Source organism: Schistocerca cancellata, chromosome 1 (genome assembly GCF_023864275.1).
Source record: "Schistocerca cancellata isolate TAMUIC-IGC-003103 chromosome 1, iqSchCanc2.1, whole genome shotgun sequence".
Lineage (NCBI taxonomy): Eukaryota > Metazoa > Arthropoda > Insecta > Orthoptera > Acrididae > Schistocerca > Schistocerca cancellata.
In genome coordinates, this window is record NC_064626.1 from 1,274,843,049 (window position 1) to 1,274,859,062 (window position 16,014).

Consider the following 16,014-nt stretch of genomic DNA (forward strand, 5'->3'; position numbering starts at 1 on the left):
ATTTTCTCTCAGTTGTTCTGCCACTAATGCTGCTGAGTCGGGGGGTCGGTAAAAGGAGCCAATTATTAACCTAGCTCGGTTGTTGAGTGTAACCTCCACCCATAATAATTCACAGGAACTATCCACTTCTACTTCACTACAGGATAAACTACTACTAACAGCGACGAACACTCCACCACCGGTTGCATGCAATCTATCCTTTCTAAACACCGTCTGTACCTTTGTAAAAATTTCGTCAGAATTTATCTCTGGCTTCAACCAGCTTTCTGTACCTATAACGATTTCAGCTTCGGTGCTTTCTATCAGCGCTTGAAGTTCCAGTATTTTACCAACGCAGCTTCGACAGTTTACAATTACAATACCGATTGCTGCTTGGTCCCCGCATGTCCTGACTTTGCCCCGCACCCGTTCAGGCTGTTGCCCTTTCTGTACTTGCCCGAGGCCATCTAACCTAAAAAACCGCCCAGCCCACGCCACGCAACCCCTGCTACCCGTGTAGCCGCTTGTTGCGTGTAGTGGACTCCTGACCTATCCAGCGGAACCTGAAACCCCTTCACCCTATGGCGCAAGTCGAGGAATCTGCAGCCCACACGGTCGCAGAACCGTCTCAGCCTCTGATTCAGACCCTCCACTCGGCTCTGTACCAAAGGTCCGCAGTCAGTCCTGTCAACGATGCTGCAGATGGTGAGCTCTGCTTTCATCCCGCTAGCGAGACTGGCAGTCTTCACCAAATCAGATAGCCGCCGGAAGCCAGAGAGGATTTCCTCCGATCCATAGCGACACACATCATTGGTGCCGACATAAGCGACCACCTGCAGATGGGTGCACCCTGTACCCTTCATGGCATCCGGAAGGAGCCTTTCCACATCTGGAATGACTCCCCCCGGTATGCACACGGAGTGCACTTTGGTTTTCTTCCCCTCCCTTGCTGCCATATCCCTAAGGGGCCCCATTACTCGCCTGACGTTGGAGCTCCCAACTACCAGTAAGCCCACCCTCTGCGACTGCCCGGATCTTGCAGACTGAGGGGCAACCTCTGGAACAGGACAAGCAGCCATGTCAGGCCGAAGATCAGTATCAGCCTGAGACAGAGCCTGAAACCGGTTCGTCAGAGAAACTGGAGAGGCCTTCCGTTCAGCCCTCTGGAATGTCTTTCGCCCCCTGCCACACCTTGAGACGACCTCCCACTCTACCACAGGTGAGGGATCAGCCTCAATGCGGGCAGTATCCCGGGCAACCACAGTCGTAGTCCGATCGGGGGATGCATGGGACGAGCTGGCCGTCCCCGACAAACCCCCATCCGGACCCCCACAGTGATTCCCATTGGCAACAGCTTCAAGCTGTGTGACCGAAGCTAACACTGCCTGAAGCTGGGAGCGAAGGGATGCCAACTCAGCCTGCATCCGAACACAGCAGTTGCAGTCCCTATCCATGCTAAAAACTGTTGTGCAAAGAACATCTGAACTAATCTACAGAGAGCGCAAACAAAATGACACAAAATTTAAACGGTTATTAAAATACAAGATTGCCTAGTAAATGCAGTAATGCTGCCACTTGTGCACTGCTGACACACTGCTCGGCGGCGGAAGGAGACTACACGATTTTATACTATTCGGGTACTAAAACGCGATGCTACAACTCTCAAATACTATAATACGCCCGAAATTTATGAATTAAACAATGCAAGTACCAAACAATGCAAGTACCTCTCCTCCCCCCCACTCCTCTGTCTCTCCTCCCCCCCACTCCTCTGTCTCTCCTCCCCCCCACTCCTCTGTCTCTCCTCCCCCCCACTCCTCTGTCTCTCCTCCCCCCCACTCCTCTGTCTCTCCTCCCCCCCCACTCCTCTGTCTCTCCTCCCCCCCCACTCCTCAGTCTCTCCTCCCCCCCACTCCTCTGTCTCTCCTCCCCCCCCACTCCTCTGTCTCTCCTCCCCCCCACTCCTCTGTCTCTCCTCCCCCCCACTCCTCTGTCTCTCCTCCCCCCCCACTCCTCTGTCTCTCCTCCCCCCCCACTCCTCTGTCTCTCCTCCCCCCCCACTCCTCTGTCTCTCCTCCCCCCCCACTCCTCTGTCTCTCCTCCCCCCCCACTCCTCTGTCTCTCCTCCCCCCCACTCCTCTGTCTCTCCTCCCCCCCCACTCCTCTGTCTCTCCTCCCCCCCACTCCTCTGTCTCTCCTCCCCCCCACTCCTCTGTCTCTCCTCCCCCCCACTCCTCTGTCTCTCCTCCCCCCCACTCCTCTGTCTCTCCTCCCCCCCACTCCTCTGTCTCTCCTCCCCCCGACTCCTCTGTCTCTCCTCCCCCCCACTCCTCTGTCTCTCCTCCCCCCCCACTCCTCTGTCTCTCCTCCCCCCCCACTCCTCTGTCTCTCCTCCCCCCCACTCCTCTGTCTCTCCTCCCCCCCACTCCTCTGTCTCTCCCCCCACCACCACCACTCTTTCTCTCCACCCCCCCATTCCTCTCTCTCTCCCCCCACCACCACCACTCTTTCTCTCCACCCCCCCCACTCCTCTGTCTCTCCCCCCACCACCACCACTCTTTCTCTCCACCCCCCCCCCCCCCCCCCCCCACTGTTCCTCTCAGCGACCTATTCGACATATGTGCTTACCACACTGGGGCAGTGATGAGGCGAGGGATGTTTGTTTGTGTGAACCAACAACCATAGCGCTGCCTGTCAACCGACGAACGGCAACATGGCAATCCCATGGCCAATCAGACCGTGTGGTGCCAAGTTTCCATAGTTTAAAAATGGTGTGATGTCAACCTATACAATGTTGTTTATTTTGGTTCTTACTGGCATCAGCTATCTGGGGTTAAAATTTCGTGACACAACTTTTCTCTGCCCTGTGTAAGGAAGTACATCAGGATCTTTAAAAGGGAAAGGCAAAACTTAACTTAAAGAATCAAGCGATAAGGTGAACAGTTCCAATACAGCTGTAGCGGACGAGTCTCGAACGCAGCTGGAAGGCACATGCCCAACAGCAACAAGCCCTCGTGGCCTGCAGTTCCGAAATGTTGGGTTCGCACTTCACAAGGCTAAGAAGCACTGGTAACAAACATCGTATTCATGAGATGTAGGCTACAAAAATACAAATTGCATGGACAACTATCGTCACCTTTTAAGAGATCCCGGCTAAAGCTCCAAAAATTCATCATAAAATAAAGTCAAAATATTACCCCCAAAATACTGCCTAAAGGGACCAGATCATCGATCACTGTTAAGGGAGTATAAAAATAGAATAATTAACATCTCCCTAGACAATTTAGGTAAACTTTACACCAAAATTGTACAGCCAGATGCCTACTTGAATCAAACAAATAGAACAAATAAATGATAGAGCTTACTCTTCCAAGGGAATACTTAGTGACTAGGCACTACAAACAGTGTTTCCTTGAATCAGTCCCCGGGCTTGACAACCATGTAGAACCTATTTTCAAAAAACACACATCAATGCAGGGAATTCCCCTTAAAATAATTAAAAAGTAAAACTGCAAACCTTAAAAAATGTAAAAACAGTCTCAAACTCAGTGAACAGGAATTATGCCACACGGCTCATGAGCAAGTTAACAAAACTGTGTAAAAAACTTCATTAAACACTAAAGCCCAAACAGCATACATGCAAGGCAAAGTTAAGTTGCACAAGTAAAGCACTGAATTTGGAAGTGCTGCATGGCTTTTGGCCTAGGTGATCCACAGCAAGTAAGGGTCCCATTAATACAGTTTATTGCCAATGCAAAGACAGTCACTAATTTATACTCAAATTTTCCACCAATGGAAATAAATGCAAAGGTACAAAATGGTTGTAGTTATGATTCAACACATTAAATTAAAATGTTCCAATGATCCATAAGGTACCAACAGCAGAGGCACAGATATCAGAGTGCAAGCAATACTGAGTGCAAAATTTTTGGTCCTTGCATGGAAAAGCTGAGGGCAAAACTGCAGGCATCACACACACACACACACACACACACACACACACACACACACACACACGCCTCGCCTCTGCAGCAATCTTCAGACCCGTTTGACGTGGTCCATCGTTAATTGTGAATTGTGGAAAGCTCTTCATCTCAGAGTACCGTCGTACCTCTTCAATTATTTGTTGTTTGTATTCTAACCTCTGTTATTTCCTACAGTTTTTACCTCTACAGCTCCTCCTCCTCCTACCACAGATAATATGCCCCATTGTGTTAACACACATCTATCATCCTGTCCCTTCTTCTAATCAGTGCTTTCCACATGTCCCTTTCTTCATCAGTTCTGCAGAGAACCACCTTATTAGTCTGCCTAATTTTCTGCATCCTTCTAAAGCACCACAACTCAAATGCTTCACAAAAGTTAACTTAAGTTCCCCATTTGAAAAAGCTGTATGCTACCAAATACGCTGTGTGTGCATATAATAATGACATTTTCACAGTTTGCATTGCTTATTTGTCTTGTGGCCATACCTTCAAACTTAATCTCAAACAAGGATTTTATTTTTACTTAATCCAAGGAGATGCACATAGACCATGGTTAAGTAAAACATCTGGAGAACTTAATCCTCCTATCCTGTGCTTTAACTTTTGCAAACCCTCGTCGCCAGTTTTGTAAGGGCCACGTTGCTACTGCTGTGGAAGCTGAGTTGCCACTGTTGTTACGGTAGGCCGAGTTTTTGAGTTCGTGGAATGGCTTCTGGTGCAGTACACTGCTAAGACAATTTCTCCATGCCATTATTATACAGCTGTGCCCCAGGATCAGGTAACAGGATAGGAGAATGAAGGTTCTACGACATTCCAATGAATTAGTTATAAAGTCACACAAATGAGTTAAAAAGGTTTACTTATCTTTGTAATTTGTTGAATGGATTAAATCTGTAACACTGCATGTAATGTATCACAAAAAAGGCCTCTCAATGGCTATGTGCAAATTATTGTAGGTCAACTTCACAGTATGTAGCAAATGTAATTAACACCTACTGTCTGTTCAATTTTAAGAGTTCACTGAATAACATTCCCTGTCTAAGTCAGCCCAAGACGATGATCTATAATCAAGTTGGTGAGAGCTGCTCTTCTATCTTCTGATAGGCTTTTGTCCATTTTCGTCTGGTCATTGGCAGATTGTACTCGGCCAGAAGCTGGCCGAGACGAAGTCGACATTTTCATCCTCAGCACTGCCCGTGATGCTCGTGGAACTCGTGCAAGTGGTGAGACTCTATGGCACGGGCACTAGCTCGCATCTTTGTGCCTGTGGTGCTTTTTGGTGCTTTTTCCCTGGTTGTGTCTTGTTCAGACAACACAGCACTAACACTTACAGGATTGATTGCACTTTTAATTACCACCATCTTGCCTTTTATTATAGCAAACCGTACTAAATATGATGCATTTTTGTTATATATTTAGTGCACTGTTGCCTTGAAGAGTAATATTTTTGTAATTTACAGATTCTAATGCAAATACATTCAAATATGGCATGTTTTATCTCTGTATCCCAATATAGCATGTGCCGATGTCAGCTTTTGATGTAGAAAGTGTTCCTGTACTGTATTTGTTAAGATTTCCTATCTTACTGCTGAAATCCAATGGAACTCTGTATTTTTTCCATATTTGTGAATGCTTCGCAATATGGAATTCTACTTTATGATGTCGCAGAACACATCCTGCTTTATATCCGTGTTAGTTTTCCCATCCTGTGTGAGGATGATGAAACTGTTGAAGGGAGAATTTCTTGTCAAAGTTTCCATCTGGGACGCATTTTTTTAATCTGTAAGATAGGTTCAATTCAGGCACACTCCACTGCAGAGTGAAAGTAATTAAGGTGGTTTTTAAAATAATTCATGGAAAGCTGTAAAAGACATTAAAAGACAGGAAGGTAAGTCAAAGCAATTTCAAAACTTTGAGTGAGTGACCACCCTCATATTTTGTAGTTTCTTAAAAAAAAAATGTCTAACACATATTTCTGCTGTTATTCTTACTGTAAGGTTTATTAATAATTGTAGTATATATTTTTGCATCGCCTCTTGTTTTCAGATCAGAAGCACCGGAAAGTTGTACCTGTGCTGTACCAGAAGTGCCAACTACCTCCTGAGCTGAGTTACTACTTCTTACTGGACTTCACTCGACCTGGCCACCTCTGGAATTTCTGGGAGAAACTGCACGATTCTATAGCAGCTCCGAGTGCAAATAGCAGGACCACAAGAGACTTCAGCAGGTGCTGCAACAGTACTTTTTTTTATTTTATTATTTTGCACTTTTCCTCATTACAGAGGTTTATCTCCAACATAATAATTTACTTGGAAATTACAATACAAAAAATAAACGTTCTTAAACTATATTTTCAAAATATTCCTCCAGGTGTTTCGATCTTGTGTGTCCTCTTCCTGTGCGCCGATTCTCCTCATTGTGTGCTGTACATTTTGGAGCCAGGTGGTCACAGGTCGTCCTCTTCTTCTTCTTCTTCTTCTCCCCTCCGGTTCCCACTCCAGTATCAATTTTGGTATTCTGGTTTCCTCCATTCGTCGTACATGCCCGTACCACTGCAATCTCTTCCTATCCATTACGTCATATATTCTTTCTTTTGTTTCCATTCTCCTTATTACTTCGGTTTTTCTTACCTTTTCTGTCCTAGAGATTCTTGCCGATCTTCTCCAAAAGTCCATCTCTAGAGCTTGTAATTTTTTAATGTGCTTCATGTTAATTGTCCAGGTCTCCGTTCCATACAGAACCACACTCTCTAATATGGATTTGTATATTAATTTTTTAGTTCTGCTCATTACATTCCTGCTCCATAAGACTGAGTTAAGCATCCCAATGACGCTCCGTCCGCTACTAATTCTTTTATTGATTTCTGACTCTGATTTTCCCTCGATTTCTAAAATGGATCCCAAATAACAGAAAGTGTTTATCTTTTTGATTTTCTTTCCTTCAATGTATAGCTCATCTGAATCATTAGTCAAGTATTCTGTTTTTTGGTAATTAAACCTCAAACCCCAAGTTTTGTATGCTATTGCTAGTTGATTGCACATATAGTTAGCATCCTCCCCATCTTGTGCTACGACTACTTGATCATCAGCAAATAATAAATGATGTAGGTAAACTCCATCTCTTATTTCTAATCCCATACTATTACATTTACGAGACCATGTTCTAAGGCTAATATCTATATAGATTTTAAATAATAATGGTGACATGGGACAGCCCTGTAAAAGGCCTTTGCTTGTTCTAAATTTCTGTGAAAGTTTATTACCAACTTTCACTTGGCAAATGTTACCTTTATACATCTGTTGTATTATTTTAATCAAGGAAGGGTTTATGTTTGCCATATGTAGTGTTCTCCAAAGTAATTTACTTGGAACAGTGTCATACGCTTTTTCTAGATCTATGAGAATTAATCCTATATTTTTTTATTTTTCCCTATGTTTCTCCAAAATCTGTCGTAATGTGAAAATATGGTCTACACATGATCTCCCAGCTGTGAATCCACATTGTTCTTCTTGGGTTCTAAAATTTTTCCAGTTTGTTTTTAATTACTTTCGCAAAAATTCTCATTAATGTGTTTGTAACACAAATTCCTCGATAGTTTGAACAAATTTTGTGATCCCCTTTCTTAAATATTGTATTAATTTAACCTAGCTTCATCTTGTTGGGTATTGAATCTCCATGTATCATTTTGTTGAAGAGCTGTGTTATCAGTTTCACAATTTTGTCACCACCATATTTCAGACACTCCAGATTGATATTGCCTGGTCCCGGTGATTTACCATTCTTTCCTGATCTCAATGCCTGAAGTACTTCACTTTCTAAAATCTGGATCTCATCATCTTCATGTCCTTTATCTTCCCCTGTTCCTCCTTCTAGATATTCTTCTCTGTCCTCATTTAATAATTTTTGGAAATACTCTTCCCATTCCTTTTGTGTTATCAGTTGGAGATTAGTTTTGCTTTTTGTATTCTGTCGAAGCCCTTTCAATACTTTTTTAAATATACTATATCGAAGAATTTGCACCTCGTGTGTACAGAGAGAGTTTGTATACTTATTGTTCAGAGGGAGAGGCTCACAGGCAGTTAGGCCAACTGCTGACTGACAGTCGCATGTAACCAGTTGAGTATTCAGCATTTTGAATCTTCTTAATTGGTACAGTAATGAAGTTGGTGATTTTTTTTTTTATCCCAACTGTTTTCAGATCTGGAGACAAAACATGCAGGGCTGTTTTAGAACAGAACTGAAGCAATAGTCCATAGAATTGAGGCATTCAATGTAACACGATCAGTTCTAAACCATGTTGTGAGATCTTAATGAAACTGTGCCAAGAAATCCAAATCAAAAGCTTTGTCAAGGGATGATTTTTCTTTTTTTCCATTATTTTTCATGACAAGTCGATCTAAATTACGTCAGTGTCAGTGAATGTAGGATCTCAATACATCTGAATCACCTTTGCGGTTGAAACTTTCTTAACCTCTGATTTGTCCATTGAAAAGTCTGTGTCTGTGTTAAAAAGGAAAATTCAACAAGATAAGAACCAAATGGCACCACAAGTCACATTTCGTGCCACTGATAACACCTAAACCCAGTTCTTACTTTTCATTGACAACCATGAGCACTGAGTGCCTCAGAGTGAAGAATATCCAGCCTCCCTACACACAAATCAAACCATGGGGGATAATTGGGTGCACAGAGCACTACGCCCAATAAATTGCACTGATTACACGTAACCAGTTGTAAATCTTACAATGTGATAGTGAAGTGGAAACGTAAAGGGACACGTACAACACAGAAGCGTACAGGCCATCCTCATCTGTTGACTGACAGATGCTGCCTACAGTCGAAGAGGGTCGTAATGTGTAATTGGCAGACATCCATCCAGACCATCACACAGGAATTCCAAACTGCATCAGGATCCACTGCAAGTACTATGACAGTTAGTCGGGCGGTGAGAAAATTTGGATTTCATGGTCGAGTGGCTGCTCGTAAGCTGCACATCACGCTGGTAAATGACAAATGACACCTCGCTTGGTGTAAGGAGTGTAAACATTAGACGATTGAACAGTGGAAAAATGTTATGTGGAGTGATGAATCACAGTACACAATGTGGTGATCCGACGGCAGGGTGTGGGTATGGCGAATGCCTGGTGAACGTAATCTGCTAGCATGTGTAGTGCCAGCAGCAAAATTCGGAGGCGGCGGTGTTAAAGTGTTGTCATGTGTTTCATGGAGGGGGCTTGCACCCCTTGTTACTTTGCGTGGCACGACCACAGCACAGATCTACATTGATGTTTTAAGCACCTTCTTGCTTCTCACTGTTGAAGAGCAATTTGAGGGTGGCGATTGCATCTTCCAACATGATCTAACACCTGTCCATAATGCACGGCCTGTGGCAGAGTGGTTACGCTACAATAACATACCTGTAATGCACTGGCCTGCACAGAGTCCGGACCTGAATCCTGTAGAACACCTTTGGGATGTTTTGCAACACTGACTTCATGCCAGGCCTCACTGACCAACATCTATACATCTCCTCAGTGCAGCACTCCGTGAAGAATGGGCTGCCACTCTCCAAGAAACCTTCCACCACCTGATTGAACATATGCCTACGAGAGTGGAAGCTGTTGTCAAGGCTAAGGGTGGGCCAATACCATGTTGAATTCCATCATTACCAATGGAGGGCACCACAAACTCAGCCAGGTGTCCGGATACTTTTGATCACGTAGTGTACATCTGGTGTTACCCATGGCTTCTTCGCAATTACCTTCTTTGTACATATGTTGTTCTTTCCAGCTTCTGTGGTTGCCTTGTTTAGAGATGTCCACTCCTCTTCAACTGATGTGCCTATTGAGCTATTCCTTATCGCAGTCCCTATAGTCTCGGAGAACTTCAAACATATCTCCTCATTCCTTAGTATTTCTGTATCCCACTTCATTCTGCATTGATTCTTCCTGATCAGTCTCTTAATTTTTAGCCTACTCTTCATCACTACTAAATTATGATCTGAGTCTACGTCTGCTCTTGCGTATGCCATACAGTCCAGTATCTGATTTCAGAATCTCTCCCTAACCATAATGTATTTTCTGAATGAAATCTTTCTGTATCTCCCAGCATTTTCCAAGCATACCTTCTCCCTGTGTGATTCTTGAATAGAATATTCACTATTACTTGATGAAATTTATTGCAAAACTCGGTCTTTCTCCTCTTCCATTCCTAGTACCAACCCCATATTCTCCCATAGCCCTTTCTTCTACTGCTTCCCCTACAATCCTATTCCAGTCCCCCATGAATATTAAATTTTAATCTCCATTTACGTATTGAATTACCTGTTCAGTGTCCTCATATATTCTATCTCTCTCTCTCTCTCTCTCTCTCTCTCTCTCTCTCTCTCTCTTTCATCTTCAGCCTGTGACTTTGGCATGTTTATGTGAACTATTCTTGTCAGTGTTGGTTTGCTGTGATTCTGATAAGAACAACCCTGTTACTGAACTGTTCACAGTAACACTTTCTCTGCCTTACATTCCTATTCATAACGAATCCCACTCCCGTTACACCATTTTCTGCTACTGTTGATGTTACCCTGTGCTCACCTGACCAGAAATCCTTGTTGTTTTTCCATTTCACTCCACTGACCCCTAATATATCTAGATTGAGCCTCCGCATCTCCCTTTTCAGATTTTCTAGCTTCTTTACCACGTTCTATCTCCTGACCTTCCACGCCCTGAAATGTAGAACATTACCCTTTTGTTGATTAGTCAATTTTTTCTCATTGTCACCTCCCCCTTGGCAGTCCCCTCCTAGAGATGCAAATGGAGCACTATTCCGGAATCTTTTGCTAATGGAGAAATCATGATGACACGTTTTCATTACAGGTCACATATCCTCTGGATACACAGTATATTTCTTTAAAGCAGGGGTTTCCATTACCTTCTGTATCATACCGTTGATCATTGCTGATTCTTCCACATTTATGAGTAGTTTCCTACACCTAGACCAAGAGACTTATCTCAACCAGTGTCTACTCCTCCACCTCCTTTGGCAAGGCCATTGGCAAAATGAGGGTGACTTCTTATACCGGACCATGCTGGTGATTTTTATTCAAAATTTAAGTCGTGGCAGGGTTTGAATCCGGGATCGAGGATGTTTTGATTAGTAATCAGAGGCACCATGCTACACTACACCTAGACCATGGATGTGCTACTGTAACCAATCCTCCATGGTCCTGATGGTCTGATCAGTGTATAATATGCCACAACTGCATGGGATACTGTAGATACCCACCACCAAGATAATCCTTTGCGGACCATAAAATGGCTCTAATCTTAGATGGTGTCAGTAAACACACTTCATATCATGTGTCTGATCCATCATTCACAGTCCATAGCTTGTGGTCTAGTGGCTAGCGTTGCTGCTTTTGGATCAAGGGGTCCCGGGTTCGATTCCCGGCCGAGTTGGGGATTTTCTCTGCCTGGGGACTGGGTGTTCGTGTTGTCCATATCATTTCATCATCATCATCATCATCATCATCATCATCATCATCATCATCATCATTTGTGACAGCGTCTAGATTGGATTGTGAAAAAAATGGACTGTGTAATAACTGTGACTTTGTACGGGGGCTGATGACCGCACAGTTGAGCACAAACCAAACACCATCTCCACCATCATCATGTCATTTACAGTAACCATTCTGGCAAAAGATGGCTTCAAGTTGGGTTAACTCAGCTGACAAGCTTTCAGGGTCCAAGATAAGCTTTCAGACTCTGAGATACGCTTTCAGGGTCTGAGATGACATGGGCCACATGAACCAAGGTCTGAAGTACCCCTTCATCCTGAGTGGGATGGTGACAACGGTCAGCCTGAAAACAGAGAAGTGTGTGTATTTCCTTCCTATAAATGGCATAGAATTTCAACTGCGGTCTTGGGGTAGCATCTTTGATTAGTAAACAATATGTCCTCGGTCCTGGGTTGGAAACCTGCCACCACTTAAATTTCGATTACTAATCAGCATTGGCAGCCAAAGACTTCTGAGATAAGAAGTCATCCTCAGACTGCCAGTGGCCTTGTCAGAGAGAGCGGAAGAGCGGACAGAGGTTCAAAGCTCTCTTTCGTCCTTGGGGTGGGAAACTGCCCCTAAAGGCGGAAGAATTAGCAGTGATCAACAGCATGAGGATGCAGAAGGCAATGGAAACCACTGCATTAAAGACACATAACATGTATCTGTAGGACATATGGCCTGTAATTGAAAAGTGTCATGATGATCTCTCCATTGGCAAAAGATTCCGGAATAGATCTCCAGGAGGGGACTGCCAAGGGAGAGGTGGCCACAAGAAAAAGATTGAATAACCAACAAAACGTTCAGTGAGTCGGGGCATGGATGTCAGAGGTTTGAGTGGTAGGGAAGCTAGAAAATCTGAAAAGGAAAAGGCAGAGGCTCAATCTACTATAGTAGGCGTTGGTGAAGTGAAATGGAAAGAAGACAAGGATTTCTGATCAGGTGTTTATAGAGTAATATCAATAGTAGCAGAAAATGTTATAACAGGAGTGGGATTAGTTATGAATAGAAAGGTAGGACAGAGAATGTTTTACTGTGAACAGTTCAGTGATAGGGTTGTAATTACAAAATTGCAGAAAACCAACACTGATAAGAATAGTAAAGTGTACATGCCAACATTGCAGGCTGAAGATGAAGAGATAGAGAAACTATATGATGATACTGACAGGGTAATACAGATTTCAGTTAGATTACATCATGGTCAGGTAGAGATTCCAAAATCAGATAGTGGATTGTGAGGTGTACCCAGGAGCAGACACGCTCAGATCAAAAATGTAATAATGATGAAGAGTAGGCTGAAGTTTAAGAGATTAGTTTGTAAGAATGAATATGCAAAGAAGTGGGATACGGATGTACTAAGGAATGGTAAGATATGCTTGAAGATCTCTAAGGCTATAACTACAGCAATAAGGAATAGCTTAGTAGGCAATATAGTTCAAGAGGAAGTGACATCTCTGAAAAGGGCAATCACAGAAGTTTGAAAGGAAAACATAGGTACAAAGAAGGTAACTGTGAAGAAACCGTGGGTAACAGAAGAAAGACGTCAGATGATCCGTGAAAGAAGGAAGTACAAAAATGCTCGGGGAAATTCAGGAATACTGAAAAGTCACTCAGCATATAGGGCAGTCAAAATAACCTTTGGTGAAATTAAAAGCAAGGGTGGTAACTTTAAGAGTGCAATGGAAATTCCACTGTTAAATGCAGAGGAGAGAGTGGATGGGTGGAGAGAGTACATTGAAGGCCTCTATGAGGGGGAAGCTTTCTCTCATGTGATAGAAGAAGAAACAGGAGTCGATTCAGAAGAGAGAGGGGATCCAGTATTAGAATCAGAATTTAAAAGAGCTTCGTAAGACTTAAGATCAAATAAAGTAGAAGGGATAGACAACATTCCATCAGAATTTCTAAAATCATTGGGGAAAGTGGCAACAAAATGACTACTCACATTGGTGTGTAAAATGTAAGAGTCTGGTGACAGACCATTTGACTTTTGGAAAGATATTATCCACACAGTTCCAAAGACTGCAAGAGCTGACAAGTGTGAGAATTATTGCACAATCAGCTTAACAGCTCATGCATCGCCCAGTTGCTTACAAGAACAATATACAGGAAAATGGAAAAGAAAATTGAGGATGTTTTACATGACGATCAGCTTGACTTTAGGAAAGGTAAAGACACCAGAGAGGCAATTCTGACATTGTGGTTGATGGTAGCAAGACTAAAGAAAAATAAAGACTCGTTCATAGGATTTGTCGACCTGGAATAAGCTTTCGACAATGTGAAGTGGTGCAAGATGTTCGAAATTCTGAGAAAAATAGGGGTAAGCTATAGGGAGAGATGAGTAATATACAATACGTACAAGAGCCAAGAGGGAATAATAAGAGTGGACAACTAAGAATGAAGCACTCGGATTAAAAAGGGTGTAAGACAGGGATGTATATAGTCTTTTGCCCCTACTGTTCAATCTGTACGTTGAAGAAGCAATGATGGAAATAAAAGAAAGGCTGAGGAGGGAATTAAAATTCAAGTGAAAAGATATCAACAATACGAATCACTGATAACATTGCCTTTCTAGTGAAAGTGAATGAGAATTACATGAGCGATTGAATGAAATGAATAGTCTAATGAGTACAGAATATGGATTGAGAGTAAATCAAAGAAAGACGAAACTAATAAAACTCAGCAGAAATGAGAACAGCGAAAACTTAACGTCAGGATTGATGGATGGTCAGTAAGTAGATGAAGTTGAGGAATTCCGCTACCTAGGCAGCAAAATAACCAATGACGGATGGAGCAAGAAGGGCATCAAAAGCAGACTAGCACTGGCAAGAAAGGCATTCCTTACCAAGAGAAGTCTACTAGTATCAAACATAGGCCTTTATTTGTGGAAGAAATTTCTCAGAATGTACGTGTGGAGCACACCGTTGTATGTAGTGAAACATGGACTGTCAGAAAACCAGAACAGATGAGAATCAAAGCAGAAGAATGTTGAAAATTAGGTGGACTGATAAGGTAAGTAATGAGGATTTGCACAGAATTGGAGAGGAAAGGAATATTTGGGAAACACTGACAAGGAGAAGGGACAGGATGATGGGACATCTGTTAAGACATGAAGGAATGACTTCCATGGTACTAGAGTGAGTTGTAGAGGCAAAAACTCTTAAGAGGAAGTCAGAGATTGGAATAGCAAATAACTAAGGACGTAGGTTGCAAGTGCTACTCTGAAATGAAGAGGTTGCACAAGAGAGGAATTCATGACAGGTCGCATTAAACCAGTCAGAAGAGTGATGACAAAAAAAGAAATAGTGACATGTTCCAATCAAGGCAGGGAAGACAAGTATCCTTTCCCAACTCCATAGTGAAGTAAATATTTGGATGGATTGAACTCAGACATTCTGAAAAGGTGTTGAGACACTCTTGTTGCATTTGTGCCTTGAAAATTACTGGCTGTTCACCTGTTGAAATATCAATAGTTGTCCAAGATGTCACATGGCTGCATTCCCATAAATTGAATGAACATTTATTACACCAGTACAAATTCAGATTTCACAAAATATCATTAATGTTTTCAAGTGCTGAAGTTACCTTAATGACCTGTTGTAAGTGGTCCTGAAAAATTCGGAAAGTGTGACTGAATGAATGAATGAATGAATGAATGAATGAATGAATTGTCCCTGTATTCCACACCAGGGATTGTTCTGTTGTACTATGCAATCTTAACACTTCTGCAAGTGCACCATTCACATTTTGCATTTGCACATGTCATTTACATTTTGCATTTGCGCTTGTGCATATACTTCCTTATGTACACCAAATATGACTAAAATTTTGATTTAATAATCTGCTCTCCAGGACTGAAGAAATTACAATAAAGAACAACATAGATGACAAATTTAAGGATCCTACAGCTAGTGGACTGCCATACCATTCAGCACCACATGACATACATGGAAGTGCTTTATATAAGCCTCGCAGTTTGAAAGACATACCATCAGATTCATTGTTCACACCTGTTAAGGTAAGTAGCTTACCTACGGTAGCAATTAATGTCTGTAATGATCCTATTCTTGACATAAAGATGGTAATTACATGGTTAACAGTTCCATGAAGGCTGTGGGCTTATCTCATTAAACTACTGTATTCTTAACTTCCTTTCTAATGCAAGCAAAACTGGATGTCTTATGAATAGTTGAAATTTTACCTAAAATGAGACTTAAATGTCAGATGCTTTGCCATCTAATACTGATGCTTTTTATCATAAGGAAGTTCGTGTGTCACAAATTTAAAATGGTTTGTGTGATATTCTGATTGGTGAATTTAAAATGTGTAGTGTGACACCAAATGTAGAATTTGCTATTTTTTACAAAAGCCTTCAATGCTTTTACAGATTTCTGTACATGGCACAAAATGTGAGAAAGATAATACCCATCATTCCAGACCAAATAATTAAGTTATGCATGATTTTGCAGTCATTGGTGAAAGGAGTTACTAATGGGAGAG

The 16,014-nt window shown here is 42.5% G+C and overlaps 1 protein-coding gene across 1 annotated transcript in view; it reads left to right on the top strand.

The window, feature by feature from the left end:
- Nucleotides 1-16,014, top strand: part of LOC126095059 (myeloid differentiation primary response protein MyD88) — a 131,000-nt gene that overhangs the window by 87,939 nt on the left and 27,047 nt on the right. The window contains exons 7-8 of the mRNA XM_049909746.1: nucleotides 6,012-6,192; nucleotides 15,367-15,532. Of these exons, the coding sequence (XP_049765703.1) occupies nucleotides 6,012-6,192; nucleotides 15,367-15,532 (347 nt within the window). The remainder of the gene's footprint in view (nucleotides 1-6,011; nucleotides 6,193-15,366; nucleotides 15,533-16,014) is intronic.